Source organism: Leuresthes tenuis, unplaced genomic scaffold (assembly GCF_036924035.1).
Source record: "Leuresthes tenuis unplaced genomic scaffold, fLeuTen1.0.hap1 SCAF_17, whole genome shotgun sequence".
NCBI classification, from domain to species: domain Eukaryota; kingdom Metazoa; phylum Chordata; class Actinopteri; order Atheriniformes; family Atherinopsidae; genus Leuresthes; species Leuresthes tenuis.
The window spans coordinates 2,835,298-2,858,519 of record NW_027325371.1 but is presented as its reverse complement, the minus strand read 5'-3'; the positions used below and the strand labels follow the sequence as shown (position 1 = coordinate 2,858,519).

At 41.6% G+C, this 23,222-nt stretch overlaps 1 protein-coding gene across 1 annotated transcript in view; it reads left to right on the top strand.

Moving 5' to 3' along the window:
• The window catches only part of LOC140273882 (xylosyltransferase 1-like), a 34,316-nt gene that overhangs the window by 5,467 nt on the left and 5,627 nt on the right, over positions 1-23,222 (top strand). The window contains exons 2-8 of the mRNA XM_072369561.1: positions 6,029-6,554; positions 9,091-9,260; positions 9,410-9,612; positions 14,489-14,569; positions 16,259-16,475; positions 18,377-18,553; positions 22,031-22,299. Of these exons, the coding sequence (XP_072225662.1) occupies positions 6,029-6,554; positions 9,091-9,260; positions 9,410-9,612; positions 14,489-14,569; positions 16,259-16,475; positions 18,377-18,553; positions 22,031-22,299 (1,643 nt within the window). The remainder of the gene's footprint in view (positions 1-6,028; positions 6,555-9,090; positions 9,261-9,409; positions 9,613-14,488; positions 14,570-16,258; positions 16,476-18,376; positions 18,554-22,030; positions 22,300-23,222) is intronic.

The following is a 23,222-nucleotide window of genomic DNA, read 5'->3' as shown; positions in this document are numbered from 1 at the left end:
TTTCCACCTCCTACTCTCTGTTTTGTTCTAATTCTCCATTAATGAGCAGTTTTCTGATGCTATCTAACATCATCCTCTAAAATTAGAGCCACCATTACATCAGAAAACTGCTGTAAACTGAACCCGACCGATAAAACTCCAGCATGCACGATTAAACTTTTAATTAATGGATAAAGACGGTAGTTATTCACTGTTAAGCTCCACTCTGTATCTTTCCCTTTTAAAATCAAGTCCATGTTGAGACTGGACCTTACAGGGATGCTAAATGTCCCATCTGTGGGTTAAAACGTCCTCGGATGCCACACCGTGTCCTGAACATAGAGGTTTCATGGTGGTTAACGAAGGCTGTGCAAACAGACCCACACAAGAGTTCCCTGAAGGCACAAGAACATGTAATGAAAGAACTCCTTATTACTGAAAATGTGTTTTCTTTCTCTTCCTGTCACGTTTAACACGTTTATAAGTGTCTCACTGTTGCCCAATCCGGTCATCTACATCCCATAAACACATTTAGAGTCACAAAATGAGTCATTTTGTTTTCACAGCACACAGAAACACTGAAATAAGCTCATTTATTTTTTCATCATTTCATCTCAACGCCACAAAGCAGGATTTACTTGTTTCTTGTTATGAAAATGAGCCTTTTAATATATATTTAATCTATATTTACAGCTGTTAGCAGCTGGGGAGAGTCGTGATGTTTTATTTCACCTGGATTCACACTCACAGGAGCCACAAAATGATGGAACAGGAGTCCAAACCACAAAAGTTTCAGAAAACGCAACCGAAAAGAGAGCTTTTCAAGAAAAAGATTCATCAGAAACTACAATAAGTCATGAAAGAAAACCAGGCAAAATGCTGGAAAACCTGAGAAAACACATGAAATGCAACTTAGAAACACAACTAAAAAGAAAAGATGAGCAATAACAGCAGAAAAATAAATAAAAAACAGAAGCAGTCGTCCTGAGCTACAGGAGGCGACTGTGGGAAGAAAAAACTCCCTTTTAACAGGAAGAAACCTCCATCAGAACCAGGAAGGGTCCGTCTGCCTGGACCAGCTGGGGCTGAGAGGACAGGAAAGAGGGGACAACAATCAGCGTAACACCAGGCCAGAGATACCTGCTGAGAGAGAGAAACACAAGTTAATGACAGCAATGATGTCAGAGGGAGGAGAGGTGCATCATGGGAGCTCCCCCAGCAGGCTGGGCCTATAGCAGCAGAACTATGGGATGTTTCAGGCTTTCAATGATGTCATATGTTCATGGAGGGAGGAGAGGTGCATCATGGGAGCTCCCCCAGCAGGCTGGGCCTATAGCAGCAGAACTATGGGATGTTTCAGGGTCACCTGAGCCATCCCTAAGAACCGAGAAAACAAAACGTGGTAGATTTAAGTGTTTTTGCACCTCCGGGCTGCCGTAGAGGGAGGAGCAACAGTTTCTGTTCTCTGAGTCAGATCCGATGAATAAACTAACTAAATAACTAATAAGTAAATAAACTAATAACTAACTAAATAACTAAATAAATAACTAAATAACTAATAACTAAATAAACTAACTAAATAACTACTAACTAAAAACTAAATAAACTAACTAAATAAACTAACTAAATAACTAATAATTAACTAAACTAACTAAATAAACTAACTAAATAACTAACTAAATAACTAACTAAATAACTAAATAACTAATAACCAAATAAACTAACTAAATAACTACTAACTAAAACTAAATAAACTAACTAAATAAATAACTAATAAATAAATAACTAATAACTAAATAAACTAACTAAATAACTAATAATTAACTAAACTAACTAAATAACTAAATAAAATAACTAAATAACTAAATAAACTAATAACTCAGCAGCTGTCTTTTCTTTGGCCACATGCTCGCCCTGTTGATGCCTGCAGGGAGGCAGCGCCTCCATTTTGCTGTGGAAACTTGCTTTTTTAAACATTATTTCATGGCTTCTTGTCTGTCTGTCCCAGAACAAACGTAGTTATCAGCATCAGCATCACGCTGTGAGTTTATCTCCACAGTTTATCTCCACACATAACCGTCAGATTCGTCATCCTAAGTGTTCATTTGTCCTGGAGTCCCACCAGCAGGCCTCTTCACCTCCGTTCTTGTCTGTTTCTGCCTCTGTTGTCTCCTCTGTTGTCTCCTCTGTCGCCTCCTCGGTGGCACAGCAGGAGGTCTGAAGGCAGCGAGGACGCCTCTCTTGTCTCCTCTCTTGTCTCCTCTGTCGTCTCCTCTGTCGCCTCCTCTGTTGTCTCCTCTGTTGTCTCCTCTCTTGTCTCCTCTCTTGTCTCCTCTCTTGTCTCCTCTGTCGTCTCCTCTGTCGCCTCCTCTGTCGCCTCCTCTGTTGTCTCCTCTCTTGTCTCCTCTGTCGTCTCCTCGGTGGCACAGCAGGAGGTCTGAAGGCAGCGAGGACGCCTCTCTTGTCTCCTCTCTTGTCTCCTCTGTTGTCTCCTCTGTCGCCTCCTCGGTGGCACAGCAGGAGGTCTGAAGGCAGCGAGGACACCTTCAATAAGAGCCTGCAGAGGAGGACAGACTCACACAAGTGCAGAGCCAGCAGGACGGCGGTGACTCAGTCTGAGAGGGTGAAGAATGATGCCTTTGTAGGTGTTTTAGCTGCGGAATGCACGGCATTCTGGGAAAAAACGCACAGCTTTCCTTTGTGTGAGTTCAAGAGAAAAAGGAGGAAACTTTCTGAATCAGACTGTGTTGAAGTCATCAAACATCTCTGATATTCAGCTTCTTTACTCCTGTTCTCCTGTGAGAGACCTTAGTTTGACTTTTGAGGGAGAAACACTTTTCCGTGGCTCTTTGTGGGGATTTTTTCTCTTTTTGTGGTCATTTAGAAAATAAACTTTGAGTTTTATCTGCAGTCAGTTTGTCCCTTTGTGTCTCTTATTGGTAATTTAGTCTTTTTAAGATCCTTTAGTGTCACTTTGTGGTAGTTTTAAGTCTGTTTTTTAGTCTTTTCTGTATCTCTGTGGTTGTTTTGTAGCTTTTTTTGTATCAGTTTGTATATTAGTGGTAATTTAGTAACATTTTGTGGTCATTTTGTTTCACTTTGTGGTTGTTTTAAGTCTCGATTTTGGCTTTTTCTGTCCCTGTGGCTGTTTTTATGTCCATTAGTGGTCATTTTGTGTCTTTCTGTGGTCATTTTGTTTCACCTTGTGGTTGTTTTAAGTCTCAATTTTGGCTTTTTCTGTCCCTGTGGCTGCTTTTATGTTCTATTAGTGGTCATTTAGTGTCTTTCTGTGGTCATTTTGTTTCACTTTGTGGTTGTTTTAAGTCTCGATTTTGGCTTTTTCTGTCCCTGTGGCTGTTTTCTGTCCATTAGTGGTCATCTTGTGTCTTTCTGTGATCATTTTTGTTTCACTCTGTGGTGTTTTGAGTTCTTCTTCTATGTTTCTTTTTGGTCATTTTCTGTCTGTTGTCTCTTTTTCTGTCCCTTATGAACTTTTTGAGCTTTTTTGTGGTTGTTTTTGTTCGTTAACTTTCAGTTTTCTGGTTCTTACTGGTCACTTTGTGTCTCTTCATAATAATTTCTTGTCTCTTTTTACTCATTTTTTTCCCTCTTTGTTGTCATTGTGATTTTCCTTTTGGTTGTTTTTTGGTATCTGTTGTAATTCTGCGTATCTTCATGCTTATTTTGACTCTTTTTGAACAGACGAGCCTTCTGCTGGCACTTTGCTTCATTGACTACAGCATTCTTAATGTAAACCGATGCGTCTGCAGTCGTATGACGGTAAAACAAAGCTCCCTGAGGTCAGACGTTCAGGTTTTAACGCTGATGTTAGAAAAGCTCAGAGAGCAGAGGAATAAATCCTCAGCATGTTAATTCATCCTCAGTGTGTGAGAGCCGTTTATCTCTTCCTGTTTTATTCCTTTTACCCTCACAATCATAGCAGACTCACATTCCTCTAAGCTGATATTTCAGATGAGATAATGAAAGGTTGTCTGCAGAGCAGGTGGCACGAGCTGATGTTGCTGCTTTCCCACAGGCTTTCTGATTGTGTGTGTTTGTGGATCACACACCGAAAACACATTGTTTGTCTCTGGAAAAGACAGAAATGGGGCGATATGTGGGATTAGAATATCTATTGAGGTCATGTTGCTTTGTCACCGAAACACAACCATGTGATACAGTGGGCCCCATGGGTCCCTCCTCTTCTTCAGAGGACGAAGACCCCAGAATGAATGAAGGAGGCCGTTAATCCTCAGTATTTTCACATTTACTCACAAGTTTAACAATTAAAGTCGGCATATTTGGGAAGAGTTTAAATCTCTCTCGGGCTCTCACAGAAACATGCTTCGCGGCTCGTTATTTTGCAAATAAATGTTGGCACCTGATTCGTCGAAATCACACACAAAAATGCATCGAAGTTGTGGCTTTGTCAGGAATTGCTGTGACTCTTGGTAGCGATTCATCGGATGGTCCCAATAGAAAACAATGTAAATTTGACCAAACAACGGAAAAACTCAGCCGTCTTTGGAGCCCTACAAGTCAGATTTACTCTCTATTTTGGCCTTTTCTGTCCCTGTGGCTGTTTTATGTCTATTAGTGGTCATTTTGTTTCACTTTGTGGTTGTTTTAAGTCTCGATTTTAGCTTTTTCTGTCCCTGTGGCTGTGGCTTTTGTCTTCTTTCAAACAGTGATACTGTTATTCTGATAGGCCTCAAGTTTTTTCCTCAAATCACCCCAGAGTTCAGAGTGCATCCACCCAAACTCCACTTCACTTCTGTTGTATTTGAGCTCTGAATTTCTCTTTAACCTGCCATAAAACTACTTAAAACATCAATAAAAATACATCTGTCTGTTCAGAACAAGACTCTGCTGCTAACAGTTCGAGATATTTTTCAATACGATGTATAGTTTTCACACGGTGAGCGTTTGATTGAGGCTCTGTTTCCAGTCTGCTTGCCGAAAAAGGCGGGAATCACCATAGCAACCAGTGACTCTGCATTTTCCTTCTTTCTCAGTGGAATATTCCATCATGGCCGCCCTCGTGGTCCCTGTGTAATCTCACATTGTGTCGCCTGTGGTCAGAACTTATCAAACAGAAACATTCAGGGGATGATTCTTTGGGTTTAAAGTCTCACTTTACCTCTGAAGCAGAACCACCGTCACAACAAGCCACCACACCGAATAAAGACACTAAATCTTGTTTCTACTCACTACCACTAGACGGCAGACTCCTGAAATAAGGTGTCTTCCCATTTAAATTTCAGAGGGTGAGAATTTCCCTCAGAGAATTCACTGTCAGATGGAGATTTATAGTTATAACGGAGGAAAAGGTGGAGGTAGCTGGAGCACAGGGGGCCTGAATGTGGCTGGAAACAAGTGTGTCGGTAGTAATGAGGACTGGAAGTGTGCTCGAAGTGTGCCGGGGGGGGATCAGACACTTTGCTGAGCCCACTGAGCTGTTGTCCCTCTTCTTAACTGATGATTTCTGGACTATGAGAACAGATGAAACAGATATGAAAACCAGTTCTTGGCCACTGAAACACTGAAGCCAGAATCAGGATCTGATAGAAAGACATTTTACTGATTATCTTACAACTTTTTGTTGTTTTTCTGTGGATAAAAAGACAGAAAAACATGAAAAAGATCAGAAGTTGGAACAGCTTTGTTCATAGTTGTGTTCGTGAATTCAGAAAAGGATCAAAAAGAAAAGAAAGACGTGGAAATGTGTTCAAAAGCCAATGGTGCAGTGATGTCATCAGTGAGGTCACCACATGCTAATTAGGTGGTTAAATTCACTGTCTTCATAAACTTTGGGTCACACTGAATGTTTTTCCCATGAACAGCTTCCCTTTATTTAAAGCTCCTCTGACACTAACTGGAAATTACCAGAAGTTCCTTCCTTTAGTTTTCCTGTTAGCAGATATTCAAATGAGCTGATCAGGAAAAATAAACGTGTTTTCTTACAGAAAGTTTCAGGGTTTTCAGATCAAACCAAGTATGTAGCGTTGGCTTCCTTCATAGTTTCTGATGTTTTTCTTTTCTCTCGCAGGACGTGTACCGCTCCCACCGGCCTAAAGAGAAACTCCGCCCGGACAGCAACAACAATGAGAACTCCGTCCCCAAAGACTTCGACACCATCGACAGCAACAGCAACCTGGGCGCGAGATCGCAGCGCCAGCGACTGTCGGGCGCCAATGCCAAGCGCAAGCTGGATAAAGCCCAGAGCATGCTGGGAAATGAGGTCCTCAAGTACCCTCCAGTCCAACCTAAAGGTCACAGTCATAACCGCACCCAGGTCCGTAAGGCCCAGCTGCCGACCTTACCGGCACCTGCTCCGGGGTCCAATCAGGATCCGCCTTTCTACCAGACGAGGAGGCCGGACTCGCCTCCTCTGCCGCCCGGTCCCGAGCCGAAGAAGGAGCAGCTGCAGTGCGAGATCAGCGGGAAGGAGGCCATCTCAGCTCTATCCAGGGCCAAAAGCCGGGAATGCCGGCAGCAGATCGTACAGGTGTACTGCAAGCACAAAGAGAGGGCCCTGATGCCCGAGAAAGTTCCTCGTTTCTGCCCCATAGAAGGTGAGAAGCTGCTCACTCAGTTTGAACATTTCAAGCAGAGATTTTTGGCCTGAATCAGGCCGTGTCAGCAAATTAAGGGATGACAGATTGAAAGCCTGGAAGATATGTGAAGCGGCAGCCCTGATTGGAGATTTTTGCCTCTAAATTTACCCTCTGAGGGACATTTTTATCCGAGCGAGTGCTATAGAGGGAAAGTGGCACCCCTGTGGTCGCCAGCTCTGTTTTCAGGGACTTGCAGCATGAATGGACGAAGTGAGGATGCTGCTTATCCAGAGTAATTACCCCCTCATTAACCAAGCAGTTTGTAGTCTTATTCTGGAAAGGCTGACTAATGACTTACTCGTGCTTCAGAACCACCCAGGCCTGCTTGAGGTTCAATTTATATGATTACGGGTTGCTTTGATGAGACAGTGGTCATTAAAGTTTGAGTTTGTCTTCAGACTTCTGAGGGGAACCAGTTTGATGTTTCAGTGCACGTCCCTGGGCGTGCACGTCCCTGGGCGTGCACGGCATACATCACTCCCTCTCTGCTCAGCTGAGCCGCCTGATTACAGTTATTTCCCTCCTCCAGCTCCAGTCCCAGCAGCCCGGGGAGGTCAGTCATTAGCCGAGCATCCAGCGCCATCTTTGGCGTGATGATGGCGAAGCATCAGGCGGCACAAGAGGCACCGAGTTCAACGCCAGATCTTTGATTTTATTCCTTCTTTCTGATGAAAGTTAATCTGTTATAGTGAATAACCTTCCCTAATGTAAGTCCTTATAAAGTAAGATGCTATTTTCCAACATTTATTCCTGTAGATTTATCACTCCATGTTACACCGAATCGTAAAAACCAACAAACAGGGTTTAAAAATGTGTGTTTTGGTGAAAATGACACAAAATTAAATAATTTATTAGAGAAAATCCTCATATTTTCAGTCCTCGATCGAATCATGTTTAACGTTCGGTTCCAAGAGGAAAAATGATCAAATCTCAGCTTCCTCAGACTGTAAAATTAGTTGAAAATAATCAGTTTTTCACTTATAAGATGCTTATTATTTAAAAAACAGAGTCTGTGCTCCTCGGTGTTTCTGTGCAGGTTGAAAACTTTGAGTAAATAAAATGTAACTGGAGTTAAAAAAGGTTCAATTCAAGATGAAAACTGGCATTTAGAATATACTTCAATAGATTTCAGCCTTATTTTATCCACAAAAATATCATTTTCCTCTTTAATAAAACTAAAATAGCTTTAAAAGTTGCTCAGATTGTGAGGTTTTTTTTTACTACCAGCTGGTTATATTATTATTATAAAAGGAAAAAGAGTTAAGTGAGTTCATGTCAAGCTTTGAACTATTTTACAAAACAAATGGTTCACCGTGTACCATAGTTCACTTTATTAGAAGAAATGAAAAGAAAATATACTTTAAATTGAAATTATCTGTATTTATAGAAGTATATTTTGTCAATTTTTCTGTATTCTCAGTATTATTATTGTAACAGTGCACTGAAAGCATTTTATCTAAAGATATATTTTAATAATAGAGTTTTTTAAATGACATTTATCCATAATTTAAAGTGTTATTTTTACTTTATGGGTGTTTCAACCCATAAATTACATACTGTTGATAAAATAGGAACATATTGATGGCATGTTGCCTTAATGCTGGTGGCGCTTTTATACGTATAAAACAAACTTTATTCTTCTAACAAACCTAGCTCATACTGTGCCCCCCCCCCACACACAGAGATGTGGCTGTTGGAGCTGCTTCTGTGCAGAGTTTTGCATCCTCTTCCTGTGCTTGATTTTCCGGATGTTCCAGCTTCCTTCCACAGTCCAAAGACTCTTTGATTTAAGCGGCAATTCTAAATTTACTGTAGATGTTTGTGTAAAGACGCACGTTGTCAGGGGTCCCACCCTTTAACTGCTGCAATCCTGTGACCCAGAGCTGGTTAAAACGGGTGTAAAGATGGTGAAAACGCTCCTTCGTGGGTCAGATGGTTGGAATTTCTTTGTTGTATTCGGTAATATTAGCCTAAAGGTGGCAAAAATCGGGGGAATTTGAGTAAAACTGGATGAAGTGACACTGAAATTAAGTGAAAATCTCATAAACAGCCTCGAAGACAGAGCGTGTTGATGAAGATTCGTAGTTGTAACCAGGGTAACCAGACTTCTTCTTCTTCTTCTTCAGTTCTGAACTCGACGGTCGCTGAAAAACGTGACCAATCTGTGTCATTTAGGTCAGAAACTGTTTACCTGTCTGAAAGAGTGAGTTTCAGTCTCAGGGATCCAAGGTGTGAGTGGTTGTGAAACTGCCTGGGGGGGGCTGGGGGTGCTGGGAAGGTTGTAAGAGCTTGAAACGTGACAAAACACTCTCCAAACACGACATTCCCGTGCACTTCAAACCCAAGAACACCCTCAGACCGTCGAAGTTAAACTGGAGAAACCATCTTTGAACAGAGGAGGAGGCCCCAGGCGTCACCTTCCCAGAGAGCTGACATTTCCACCTGCACCTGAAAGCATCATGCCGGCCCTGTTAAGCACCTGTTCTCTGTGCAGGTAAAGCTAATGTGAACGCGCAGTGGGACGAGGGCGCAGCCTCCGACGCGGCGCCACCTGTACGCATCGCCTTCGTCCTGGTGGTCCACGGCCGAGCCTCACGCCAGTTCCAGCGGCTCTTTAAAGCCGTCTACCACACCTCGCACTACTACTACATCCACGTGGACCAGGTGAGACTGAAAATCATTCATTTTTACACCTGCTGGTGACGTCAGACGCCCTGATATTTGCTCCAGGAACAGGAAGGAGGGTTTTTACACAATATATCACCTTTAAAAGACGAAAATCCCAGCTTAATCTCGTTCCTCTACCTGCCCAGAGGTCCGACTACCTCCACAGAGAGGTGCTGTCTCTGGCCCGTCAGTATCCAAACGTCCGGGTCACTTCTTGGAGGATGTCCACCATCTGGGGCGGAGCCAGCCTCTTGACCATGTACCTGCGCAGCATGGAGGACCTCCTCAAAATGGCCGACTGGTCCTGGGACTTCTTCATCAATCTTAGCGCTGCCGACTACCCCATCAGGTAGGAAACGTTATTCTAACTTTGTGCTATGCAAATTAGACTGTTATTATATTATTATGGGCAGTGACAGCTTGTGGGGACATTGAATGGGGGGGGCTAATGTATTATAAAAGCCAAGTAGTTGTATTTCAACATAAAAGGTGTCCTGTTGGAATGTAAGTTTAAACTATCACAACAGCACGGGCCTTTTCAACAAACCACCAAAACACTATTTAGAAGAATGCACTGATGGGAAATATACCATCTACCATCTCTCTGTAAATACAAATACTTTCACACCATACAAGGTTTTAAAAAAGGTCAACCCAGACTTGTGCTAAAAAATTGGTTTCAACTATAGCCGATTGCTATTTGCTTTGGAACACAATAATCCAAACATCAGCACAAAACTAAAATAGTAACTCCAGAAAAACACTCCAGAAAGACGTTAAGAGAACCTTAAAAGAAATACTCCACAAAATGTTCCATCTGTGTGACAGGAATGGTGGTCCACCTTATTTGAAGAGAAGCTTCAAGAGGCCTTTAGCCTTTCTAACGTTAGCCGTTAGCCAGCCGTTAGCCTTTCTAACGTTAGCCGTTAGCTGTTAGCCTTTCTAACGTTAGCCGTTAGCCTTTCTAACGTTAGCCGTTAGCCAGTCCTTTCTCTCAAACCAAGTTACACAAAAGCTATGATTCTGGCGCTTTTCTTTCTGTGTAATTTGGATTTCCTTTGGATGTTGTGCCCCTACTTTTTTCACCTGAGGACATTGAAGAAAACGGATTTGAAAGTAAATAATCCACTTCGTTAACACCGATGCCTGCAATTGTCAAAGTTTCGCCCTTCACACGCAATCAAGTAGAGTCGTCTGTGATTGGCCAAAATCTGCTGGTTTTGGGCTGAACAGATTTAGCCCAAATGGAGGGGGCGGGACTTGCAACCTGTCACTCAAATGTTGAAGAAAAGTCAAGTGTAACCGAGTTGCTTCGCTTGGGCTGTAGATAATTAACCCATTTTCACCGATTTCATGGGTTTCAGTTCAGATTTTGCTCCGCCTCTGATCAAAACTTAAAAAACAATTTGTTTAAAGTTTTTATTGAAATATTTATATATTATATTCAAATTTTTATTGAATAATGTAGAGAGGGCTGAGCCCTGTTAGCCCAATTATACCAGCCGTCCCTGATTATGGGTTTGTTTTTTTATGCTAGCACCTGCAGCTTTTATTGGTTGTAAGAGTTTGTTTTGCTTCTTCAACGAGAATCCAACTTCCTTTCAGGCTGAATCTAAAGAGCTAAAGGTGACAGAAAAGTTCAGTTTTCTGTTCTTCTGATTGATTGATATCTCGTATATATTTAGAAACATTTTGTTCTGCCAGAACCTGAGCTGGAGGTGACTAAAGGTTATTAAAGCTGATGTTTTCTGAGCCTCATGCTGAGGGGATGTGGTTCCTTTTTTTGGTTTTCCTTCATTGTGGTTGTTCTGATCCTGTCAGAGTAACAGGTTAAACACCCCCCCACCCCCAAGCTAAAATCCATACAACAGCCAAAGCGTTAGCTCCACATCGTCCATCAATAGCTGTGAGGTCACTGACGCACATGGAGAGTGAGTCAATGGAACATTGTGTGACTGCACGACCTTCACAAAGTTACAGCTGCAAGAAGAAGTTGGATTTAGCAGGATTTCTGCTCCGGTTACTTTCCTATCTGAACCACAATCTGACCAAACCAGCAACAGACAAACACTTTACTGAACACAGAGACTAATCATTCAGATTACATCTGTGTTCACTTGTAAATAAGGTCTGTAGGGGTGCCCCTTAATATAAATAAAGACTTAGAAAGACTGTTCCAAGTGAACCAACCTTTGCTGGGCCTGAAATTGCGGCTGAGATATGCTGCTTATAACGTTGGTTTCCAGCCCAGCGTAACAGTCAGTGGGTCCACAGGCTGAGATTAACTGGATTATAGCTATAGTTGGGTTCTGCTCCTTATCTGAGGGTAATTATCCTTGGATATATGGCGGTGAATGAATGGAATCACTGGCACAAAGCATGTCATACCCCGGTACGATAGGTGGCGCTGTCCCCATTTCAGCTATCGCTAATAGAGCCACTTCCTGTTGACGTCTTCACCACCAACAACAACAAACTCAGGCATTCAGAAAGATGGCGAACGCAGAGCGAGATGAAGCTGCGTCCCTCTCCATCTGTGATGAGCTGGTTATGGAACAGACGATGCACAACGGCGCATTCTCCATCCGTTGTTTCTTTCTTTCTGACGACAACAGGAATATCGTCTCCTTCCACTTCCGGGTAACGATCGCGGGAAAAACTCTGGAGCATGCGCAGAACGCTCGATTCAACCACTGTCGTCTGCAGGCACGTTCAATGCACGTTTGGATCGAGTTATCCCGGGTCTTAATTCGATCGCAAGTAACCCGATCTGCTTCAATTTCTTGTCAGATTAAGCTTGTTACATGAGCTGAATAACTCTGTTTTATTGTAATTTAGACATTAATCTGATCCGATGGACTCAGTGAGTCCAAAAAGTCAAAAAGTCATCGGCCCAACTGTGAAGTGATTAACTTTTTATTTTAATATGGATTCAAGTTTCCTTTTTAGTAATCTTTGACTGTGAAAACAGGTGATGAGCAGCTCTGTTTAATGTTTCTGGTGCTAATTCAGCATCATATTTAAGTAGCTGGTGTGTGTAGCCTCCACCAGATATCTGCATTCCCCACTTTAATTACGCTATAAATTCACAATTTTCAGTTTTAACGTCGTTTGTCGACTTTCAGTGCGGTTACCTGAGCGCCATCGGATCGGATTTATGGCTAAATTACAATAAGATAGAGTTATTCAGCTCATGTAGACACCTTAATCTGACAAGAGACTGATCGGATCGGGTTACTTACGATCGAATTAAGACCCGAGATAACTCGATCCAAGCCGTTGTGCATCGTCTGTGCCATAACCAGCTCATCACAGATGGAGAGGGACGCAGCTTCATCTCGCTCTGCGTTCGCCATCTTTCTGAATGCCTGAGTTTGTTGTTGTTGGCGGTGAAGACATCAACAGGAAGTGGGTCTATTAGCGATAGCTGAAATGGGGACAGCGCCACCTATCGTGCCGGGGTATGACATGCTTTGTGCCAGTGATTCCATTCATTCACCGCCATATATCCAAGGATAATTAGCCTCAGATAAGGAGCAGAACCCAACTGTAGCTGTAATCCAGTTAATCTCAGCATGTGGACCCACTGACTGACTGTTTTGCTTCATGATAGCACAAAATCTGGCAGCAATTAGTTAAAAACACACTTTTTATTAAATAAATAATGAAAAAAAAAAAAAAGTTAATTTTCACCACAACAAATAAATTCACCGACTTCACCAAACTTTTCTCGGTGAGTAGATGAACGTATTTCATGCCAGAAATAAGGTTTAAAAGTACCGAAGTTCCCCTTTAAAAGGGATTTTGGACAGTGCAGGAAACTTTGCAAAGTTTGTAGATTTTCTTTTACTTCCTGTGTCCAAATCCTACTTTTTCTTGTCAGTATTTGTGTCTTTTAACTGTGTTGAACAGCGTAAAAGAGGAAGGATAAACGTTAATGCACTGTAACACTTTAATGTGTGTTGTCGTCACCCACAAAGTGAAACACGACCAGATGTGGATTCAACAGCTGCACCACCCACGTGCGCACGTGCGCACACGTGCACGCCTGTGGTCTGTCTTAACGACTGTAATCGAATGTAATGAGAGCGATCAGCCTGTCTGCAGCCCCGTCTGCTCCGGGCGCCGCCGGACTCGTGCTCTGCATGCTGGGAGATGCATGCTGGGAGATGCATGCTGGGAGATGCATGCTGGGAGATGAATGCTGGGAGATGCATGCTGGGAGATGCATGCTGGAGCACACTGCAGCTGAGACAGGAGGCGGGGGGAACCGGTCCAGCTGTCCCAGTCACACTCAGTCGCTCCAGCTCCCCGAAATGGCAGATTGTTTTGAGTTGTTTGAAACGCATCCTGCCTCTAAATGAGTCCATTAAAGGACCAAATCCTCCCCAAACACAGCTGGAAACAGAAAACAGACGTAATTGTAGAGGCTGTGAGAACATCCTGAGGTTTGATGATGGTGGGAACAAACAAACTTAACACACAAAGACGGCTTCAGTCGGGGGGTTTCACCAGCTAAACCAAACAAAGTTTAGTTTCAGACCTGGTTTGGATTGGGTTTATACTGGTTAGGGACTGATTTCTATAGTTCCAGACTAACTCCGTGGTATTCGGTTCCAGATTGGGTTTATTCCTGTTGTTGGACCTGTGATGGAACTTGATTTTGCACATTGTTTCAGACTGTTTGGAGATGGATGACATGGTGATGAGATGAGGTCTCAGACTGGTTTAAAACCTGGTTTATGGATCAGTTTAAACTGGTTTAAGCTCGTCTTCTGGCTCTTGATTTGATCCCGGACTGACTGAAAGATATGGAAGTTAAAGCTCTAGTTTTGGACAGGTTTCAGACTTATAGAGTCCTTCAGATGAGCAGCAGATGAACATCTACTGATCTGAAATGGAGCAAAGGAAAACCAGGAGAACATTAGAGGATTAACAGCAGCAACAGAAACCAGGTGGAGCCTCAGTGAAGCTGACAGAACTGAACCAAAGCACCAAACATCAACATGAACAGGACTGTTGGTCCTGCTCTGAAGCCTGGGTTCACCTTGGGTTTCCCACCGGCTTTGGAGAGCTTCTTTAATAACTTTTCATTTCTTTGTTTCCTGTTTCTCCACAACAAATGTCAGCCTCATGGTGGCGCTAAAGCCAGAGAGATTCATCCTCCGGGAGCTCGAATGGACTCCTCACAGTCCAGTCTAACTGTTGCTTTTGTCTCTCCTCAGGACCAACGAGCAGCTGGTGGCTTTTCTGTCCAAATATCGCAGCTTGAACTTCATCAAATCTCACGGCAGAGACAACGCGCGGTAAGAAAAACGCTTATTTCCGCTTTCAGGTGCTTAAAATGATATAAATATGATTTATTTGTGGTATATAAGGCAATAAATCATCAGTTTTTACAGAAAAAGACTTAATGTTGGTAAGATGTGCTCTAAAGGTATTAAATACTTTGTTATAATTCACTTCTTTTAGATTAATTATCACACAGAATAACTTATGATGTGCTTCAATAGTATGAAAAGGTTCAAATGAGAGAGATTTTATTAGTTTTTGTCCAACATATTAAAAAAAATAGGCTCTCTAATGATTGTAAAAAACACAAAATCCTGTTTTTCTACAAATTCTACCACAATAAGTATTTAATAAGTAAGTGAACTGGGTCTTTTTGAGTTGTTACTGTTATATTTTCTAACAAAGTTGTATAAAAAACAGATTTTTGTGGATTATCAAAAGTTTTTCTTTTTACATGTTTGATTTTCTCGTCATAATTCTATGTTTTTAAGAATATTTTAAAGTCTTTTTAGCTTTAGAGATTATTTATTAGATTTTCTTTCTTTCTGTCATGATTTGTAGAACCAGAGCATTTTAATAATTTTACTATTTTAGATTAAATTTATTGCTTTTCAGTAGATTTTCTGTTGCAAATTAAATCTGATCTGAAATTATAAAACAACACTGAAATAGTTCCAACAAAGCAGGAAGTTATGTTTTTCCTCATAGAAACATCATCAAAAGAGATGATATTTAAATAAATGTGCAGTGTTATTGGTTAAAGAGAAGAAAAGAAAGTTAAAATAAACATTTTAAAGCTGCTTATTTGGGTTTAAAACCACTTCTGGAAGTGGAAGAAAGTTGAAAATCCAGATTAAAATGCAGTATTAGTGCAGAGTCCCGCGTCAGAACAGAATAAACAGAAAGAAAAGCGCAGTTCACACAAAAAGTAACATAAAAGTAGAAGAAAGTTCTGTCCGTCACCCTGTAATGATCCAGAGTGATGAGACTAAACCTGAAGCTCAGTTTACAAATGAAGCAGAAACGCCTCCAATGATGTAAAACCAGGGAAATAAAGAGTCTTAAATAAGATGCAAAGTAAATATAAGGATAAAAATAAGAGAAGAATAGATTAAAATGATGTAAAGGAAAATAATACAGAGATAAATAAGTGATTAACAAAGAAAGAAACCAAATAAATTCCAATAAAAAGAACAAATAAGATTGAAAACTGAATAAAAAGCAACATTAAGACGATCTTAAATGACTCCAGTTGAAAATTAAAGCAGAAAATTCATTTATTTATTTATTACTTGCGTTTATCATCATGTAAACGTAATTTTACCCTTTATCTAGTTTCTTATTTATGTTGGATGAAAGGAGCTTCAGTCCTCCACAATCCTGCGGTGGCTTGAGCTGGAAAACTGGCAACTTGGATTGTGTTTAAAGAACGAACAAATGCCTGAACTGAAGTCAACCGGAGCTCGTCCTCGACAGACGTTTTAATCCCGCTGAAGATTTCAGAGGGATTAAAAGAAATCAGCTCAAAAGGCCCAAAGAAAATCACTGAGCTGGAAGCTTTTATGCAAATTAACTGGTTGAGATATAGAAATAAAGGGTTTTATTGAGATAAAAGCAAAGTAAAGCTATTAAACACAGTTATTTATGTGTTGATGTGACATGTTTTAGGCTCCAGCTCACATAAACGTCTGCTGTCCTCGCAGTTTCATCCGTAAACAGGGTCTGGACCGGCTCTTCTATGAATGCGACACCCACATGTGGCGCCTTGGCGACCGCAAGATCCCAGAGGGCATCGCTGTGGACGGAGGCTCCGATTGGTTCCTGCTCAACCGGCCATTTGTGGACTACGTGGTCAACTCCCGGGACGAGCTGGTCAGCGGGATGAAGCGCTTCTACGCCTACACCCTGCTGCCCGCCGAGGTATCACCACCCCCCCGATTTAAGCCCCAGAAACACTTTGTTGGAGAAGTAAATACAGAAATAATGAATAATTTATGTGATGGTAAAATAAATCAGAAGATCTTTGAATAGCAGGTGAAACCAGTTGTAAATTATATGCAAATTAATTTGATTTCTTTGTTTATTTGTCATTCATTCCTGCATCATTTTCCCTGAGAGTTGCTCCTTTTGTCCTTTGTTCATCTCTGAGGTTCAGGTTCTGGTTTTTCCGGCCTCGTCTTCAGCTCCATCCTCTGTGTTTCCTGCGTTTGTTCCTTTAAGTTTCGAGTTAAATAAAGTGGAAAACTGTGAGGAGGACTTTAAGAAGCTGAGAAGTTCCTGAGGGAATTAGTTTAGCATGTAGCTGTAAGTTAGCAGTTAGCTGTAAGTTAGCAGTTAGCTGTAAGTTAACAGTTAGTTGTAAGTTAGCAGTTAGCTGTAAGTTACCAGTTAGCTGTAAGTTAACAGTTAGTTGTAAGTTAGCAGTTAGCTGTAAGTTAACAGTTAGTTGTAAGTTAGCAGTTAGCTGTAAGTTAGAAGTTAGCTGTAAGTTAACAGTTAGCTGTAAGCTAGCAGTTAGCTGTAAGTTACCAGTTAGCTGTAAGTTAACAGTTAGTTGTAAGTTAGCAGTTAGCTGTAAGTTAACAGTTAGTTGTAAGTTAGCAGTTAGCTGTAAGTTAGAAGTTAGCTGTAAGTTAACAGTTAGCTGTAAGCTAGCAGTTAGCTGTAAGTTACCAGTTAGCTGTAAGTTAGCAGTTAGCTGTAAGTTAACAGTTAGCTGTAAGCTAGCAGTTAGCTGTAAGTTAGCAGCAGATGCTAGCAAACAATGCTTACTCATCAACAGTAATGGACCAAGCTACTGTAGAGCTGCTCTCTCTCTGTACTTGAGGAACTTCTCAGCTTCTTAAAGTCCTCCTCCTCACAGTTTTCCACTTTAGAAAATGCTTCATGAGAAACTTTCATCTTTGTCATTCATTTGTCACCGATATTGTCGCTTCCCTTCAGCTTCACTTCCCACTGATATTATATCTCGCTCCATTTCTACGCAGCTGATGCACAAACCTGCCTTTTAATCCTGAGGATGGGGGGGTAGTAACTGTCTTCAGTTCAATGAGAGGAGGTCTGGTCAGTCTGCAGACCCAGGCAGGGATTTGGGTCTCATTTTTTAATCTGGTCTCAGTTTTGACAAAAAGATCCGTTCAGTGGTTAAAATTCTTTCCAATAATGACTTTTATTGCAGCCTCGACCACCTGGAGGATGAACTATTGAATTATTCTGCCTGTTTGTACCCAGGAAACCAGTCAGACTCCTAACTGGTACCAGAAAGAGACGCAGTTTCACCCTCATTCTGGCACCCGATTGATTTTAAAACTCGTCTTTTCTTCCTCTAACTTCAGACCTTTTAGATCCTCAGAGAAGCTGCTTTTAGCTGCGTGAGGTTAGCTAATAAAGCAGATCTCCTCAGCTTTGTCCTCTCTATTAACAGCTCTAAAACACAGCTCTTTCGTGCTTCTGTTGTTGTGTTTCTTACTTTTTCTCTTGTGCAGATGTGTTCTAGTTTAGTTTTTCATTTGTGTTCGCAGCACTTTGGTAACTGTGGTTGTTTTTGAGTGTTTATACAACTGATTTGATGTAAAAAGGAGCATAAAGCGCTTTAGAATAAATAGAGCAAACTCTTCAAACACTTTATCCAGTACTGATGACCTGGAAATAGGCGGCTGGTGCACTCATTTGTTTGGGATATTATAAATGTTGTGTTTCATGGTGACGTCGTCATGGGAACCTCTGGTTTTATAACAAAACAAGTGTAATACCGGCTCATTAAGTGCATAAAACAGCCCATTCAGTGTGAGATTGGTTTCCGTTTGTTTCCCCTCTTGCAGTCTTTTTTCCACACCGTGCTGGAGAACAGCGCCCACTGCGAGACGATGGTGGACAACAACCTGAGGCTCACCAACTGGAACCGCAAACTGGGATGCAAGTGCCAGTACAAGCACATCGTGGACTGGTGCGGCTGCTCGCCAAACGACTTCAAGCCCTCAGACCTGCCGCGCTTCCAGGTGAGTCCATTCGTTTGGCTGCTCTCACGGTAAATCCCACGCTAACTCCTGAAGGTACCAGAAGGAGTGTGACATCACAGCTTGTTTGGAGCCAATCAGGGTCCAGGATGAGATTTATTATTTATTTTACTTTGTGAAGCGGGAGATGTTTTATTCATAGATTCAAAGTTAATTATTTCTGCATAAACGAATGATATTAGAAACCAAAATGTTCATTTTAGAGCAGTAGATCTGAGCGATAAGCAACTGTTTCCTGAATCTATGACACATTATAACACTGGAGCGTTAGCTTAGCATAAAGCGCCTGGACGGGATCTCTTTGGGATTCTGAGCTGTGAATTATCGTTACTTTATGGACCGATTTACTCACAGATGTGTGCAAAAGATGTTGTTTTAAAAGCTGTAACAAGCAAAAAGTCGGCGCATGTGCTGGATATCCTGCTACAACCGAACAGAAACAAAATGGCTGCTGGTTATAGCGAGTTGAACGTAGCATGCTACCCTGAACGGAGTCATTTCTGTATCAGAATGTTTTTTAACAGTTTGACACTATTTTCTGAGGTTTTATTGAGCTGAGGTCAAAATACATTTGGTTTAAGCATCGTGGCCTTTTTGAGTGAGTCACTTTTGGTGAGGTTAGCCGCTACGTTAGCTGTCATCAACACCTGGATCAACACCTGGATCTGCTGTGTAATTTAATGCAGTAACACAGACATAATGAAGTTATTCCTCCAGTCAGACCAGAAACACTCCAGCTCTCTCTCTATATATATATATATATATCTATAGTTACTCTATTGATCACAGAGGGAATTAGTTTAGCATGTAGCTGTAAGTTAGCAGTTAGCTGTAAATTAGCAGCAGATGCTAGCAAACAACGCTTACTCATCAACAGTAACGGACCAAGCTACTGAAGAGCTGCTCTCTCTCTGTACTTGAGGAACTTCTCAGCTTCTTAAAGTCCTCCTCCTCACAGTTTTCCACTTTAGAAAATGCTTCATGAGAAACTTTCATCTTTACTAGGATCTACTCTTTAATTTTCAGGGGGAACACCCACAATTTCAAGAGATTTCTTTGAGTTTCATCACTCTTTGCACTGAGAATTTTTATAGATTCTGCCCCTGATCTCCGTCTCAACAGGAATTATGACTTTTAAATCCCATCATCCCGTTTCTAAGGACTTTTCCCACGTCATTTAAACCCTTTCTAAGTTTATTTGGACTTTGTGGCTTTAGCTCAGTAGGTAGAGAACTCATCTCCTAAGAAAATGCTGATTTGCTGCAGCGTCGACCTTCCCTGACTCTAACTTGTGTTTTTAGAGTTTTATTTGCCACTGAGTTCATAAAGTTTTTTAAAATGTCAGCGTTATTGAAGATTAATGTGCACCGTCACCACTTTGAACATATAAACCATCACAATAATGACCAAAAAAAGGTTAATCGTCATATTTAAGATGTTTTCACCAAAAAAAAACTGACTTGAGCGAATAGTTGATCATCAAAACAGATGTTTTTCACTGTTAATTTGCAGAAAATGATCAGAAACAGGAACTTATTCATAAAAAAAAATCAGTTTGCCTGGTTTTAAAAGATTCCTCATTATTATGATTAATTAATCACGTTTATTTCCTTTATTTAAGCAGCTGAAACAGCTCCTTTTTTCAGTCTTTGCCAGAAAACCGAGCACAGATGATGATTTCCTGAAACTATCTGAAGCCTGATTACTCTAAAAGCCACATGAAGCAGGACAGGCCTCTGCTGAGCTGCAGCACAGTTGCACAGCTTGTTCATTTTTGGTTTCATTTCTATGAAACGTGATATTACAGCAGCCTACTGTCTCGTGAAGCTCGGCCTTTTTTCCCTCCACCGGGGGCCCAGAATAGCTCCACATTCACAAATTAGCAGTGCTGGTTTTACCTCCAGCAGGCGGTCTTCGGCTCGCTGTAACGACAGACCTGAGGTCAGTGTCTGTGGCGGGCTGCTGATGGTTTCTATAAGAGGAGCTGGTGCTGGAAACAGCTGTACACCCGAGGCAGGGAGTATTTTTAGAGCTTTGTAGCTCGCAGCCGCTGAAGTTTCAGGGATGTCATTATGATAATGTCGGGGTTCGACAGCGAGAGGCGGCTGAAAGTCAGGGTCAGAGACTCACATCGACAGCATGTTCGGTTAAACACACGCTTTATCATTTAAAGGGCCAGGACTCTCACTCAGTGGTGCCATCATTAAACATGCAGTCAGAAAACGCTGAAAATCACATTAATCTGACCTGAAAGCTGAGTCACAGCAACAGTTTTTCCATAAATAAACTCAGAAAACAGGTGAAACGGCTTATTAAAAGGATCTAAATTTACAATAAATTCTTCAATTGTCTTTCCAGCTCCTCAGTTTTAAGTGTTTTACTTTTTAAATGAACTGAAAGTGAATTTATGAATCAGCTGATCGAGAAAACAACAGTTTGAAAGTAAGAGGAGCAGCTCAGATAATCATTTATCGGCACATCTCAGGGACAGAAAGTGACCAAAAATGTACCTGAAGCGACTTAAAAGAGATGAAAAATAACTGCAAAGAGACTAAATTTGCTGTTTTAAACAAACTCAAAGACAAAAGAGGAGAAATATCTGACAGAAGGTTCATCTGTTAGCTGGAAACCAGGCGATGAAAACTGTTGAATAAGTGTTTCTCTTCTTCTTCTTCTGCTTCTTCTTCTTCTGCTTCTTCTTCTTCTTCTTCTTTGGTGTCAGAAACAGGTTCGGCTCGATAAAGCAGGAGTCCTCACCAGGTCTAAATGTGTTTGTGTCACCAGGGAGCTGATTTAATTTCTCTTCTCTGTGAGTTTAAATAGCTGAGACTGTTTTTAACGCGTGTAAAACCTGAAATAGTGACCATCAGTGGGCAGCATGCAGACAGAAACAGCTCTGCTCGGAGCCGGGAACATCATGAGGCTCTAATTTGGAAATAAATAATCCTCAAAGTGAAAACTCAACACCTACAACAACACATGATGAGTGTGAAGCGTGTTTCCTTTAACCTGCTGAGGTCTGAAGCTGTAAAAAAGCTCTTTTCTTCCTCGGACTCGGGGCCTGATGACATCTGAGACCGAATTATTTCAGAGGCAGAAGTATTGAATCAGAAGCTTATGTTGAATTTACAGCTGATTTTTTAGCTGAAACAAGTCAAATGTTGACATTTAAACCATCAAAACTCAAAGATCTTTCACCCAAGTCAGAACAAATCATTTGTTTATCGGTTTGAACCTTTATTTAACAGATAAAAATCCTTCTCTGATCAACTTCAGAGTAAAACTGAACTAAATGAAGAATCTGGAGCTGCAACTTCTCTGTAAAAGTGCTGAGTCATGTTTCCCATCAGCTTCCTTTTAATGCTTTGGGAACTGAGGTTCTGGTTCTGTTTCCTTCGGCCCAGACTGGCACCACTCCTCTTTATTTAACCTGATTTATCCGTCTCTTCTGACCGGCAGCAAGCCTCCAGACCCACCTTCTTTGCCCGGAAGTTTGAGGCCAGCGTCAGCCAGGAGATCATCAGCCAGCTGGACGCCTTCCTGTTCGGGGCGTACGCCGCCGGCACCCCGGGCCTCCAGGCCTACTGGGAGAACATCTTCGAGCAGGACACGGACGGCCTGGCCGGCCTGTCGGACTCCACGCTCAGTCACTGCCACGCCTTCGCCCGTATGGGTCAGAGCCGGGCCGCCGGCTCGCTGCAGGGACATCCCAACGACAACAGCTGCAGGTACCTTTACAGTCAGGTCAGAGGATCCAAACATCCACCATTTATTCCGGTTATTTCAGGTCAGAGTATCCAAACATCCACCATTTATTCCGGTTATTTCAGGTCAGAGGATCCAAACATCCACCATTTATTCCGGTTATTTCAGGTCAGAGTATCCAAACATCCACCATTTATTCCGGTTATTTCAGGTCAGAGGATCCAAACATCCACCATTTATTCCGGTTATTTCAGGTCAGAGTATCCAAACATCCAACATTTATTCCGGTTATTTCAGGTCAGAGGATCCAAACATCCAACATTTATTCCGGTTATTTCAGGTCAGAGGATCCAAACATCCACCATTTATTCCGGTTATTTCAGGTCAGAGAATCCAAACATCCACCATTTATTCCGGTTCTTTCAGGTCAGAGGATCCAAACATCCACCATTTATTCCGGTTATTTCAGGTCAGAGTATCCAAACATCCACCATTTATTCTGGTTATTTCAGGTCAGAGGATCCAAACATCCACCATTTATTCCGGTTATTTCAGGTCAGAGTATCCAAACATCCACCATTTATTCTGGTTATTTCAGGTCAGAGGATCCAAACATCCACCATTTATTCCGGTTATTTCAGGTCAGAGTATCCAAACATCCACCATTTATTCCGGTTATTTCAGGTCAGAGGATCCAAACATCCACCATTTATTCTGGTTATTTCAGGTCAGAGTATCCAAACATCCACCATTTATTCTGGTTATTTCAGGTCAGAGAATCCAAACATCCACCATTTATTCCGGTTATTTCAGGTCAGAGTATCCAAACATCCACCATTTATTCCGGTTATTTCAGGTCAGAGGATCCAAACATCCACCATTTATTCCGGTTATTTCAGGTCAGAGGATCCAAACATCCACCATTTATTCTGGTTATTTCAGGTCA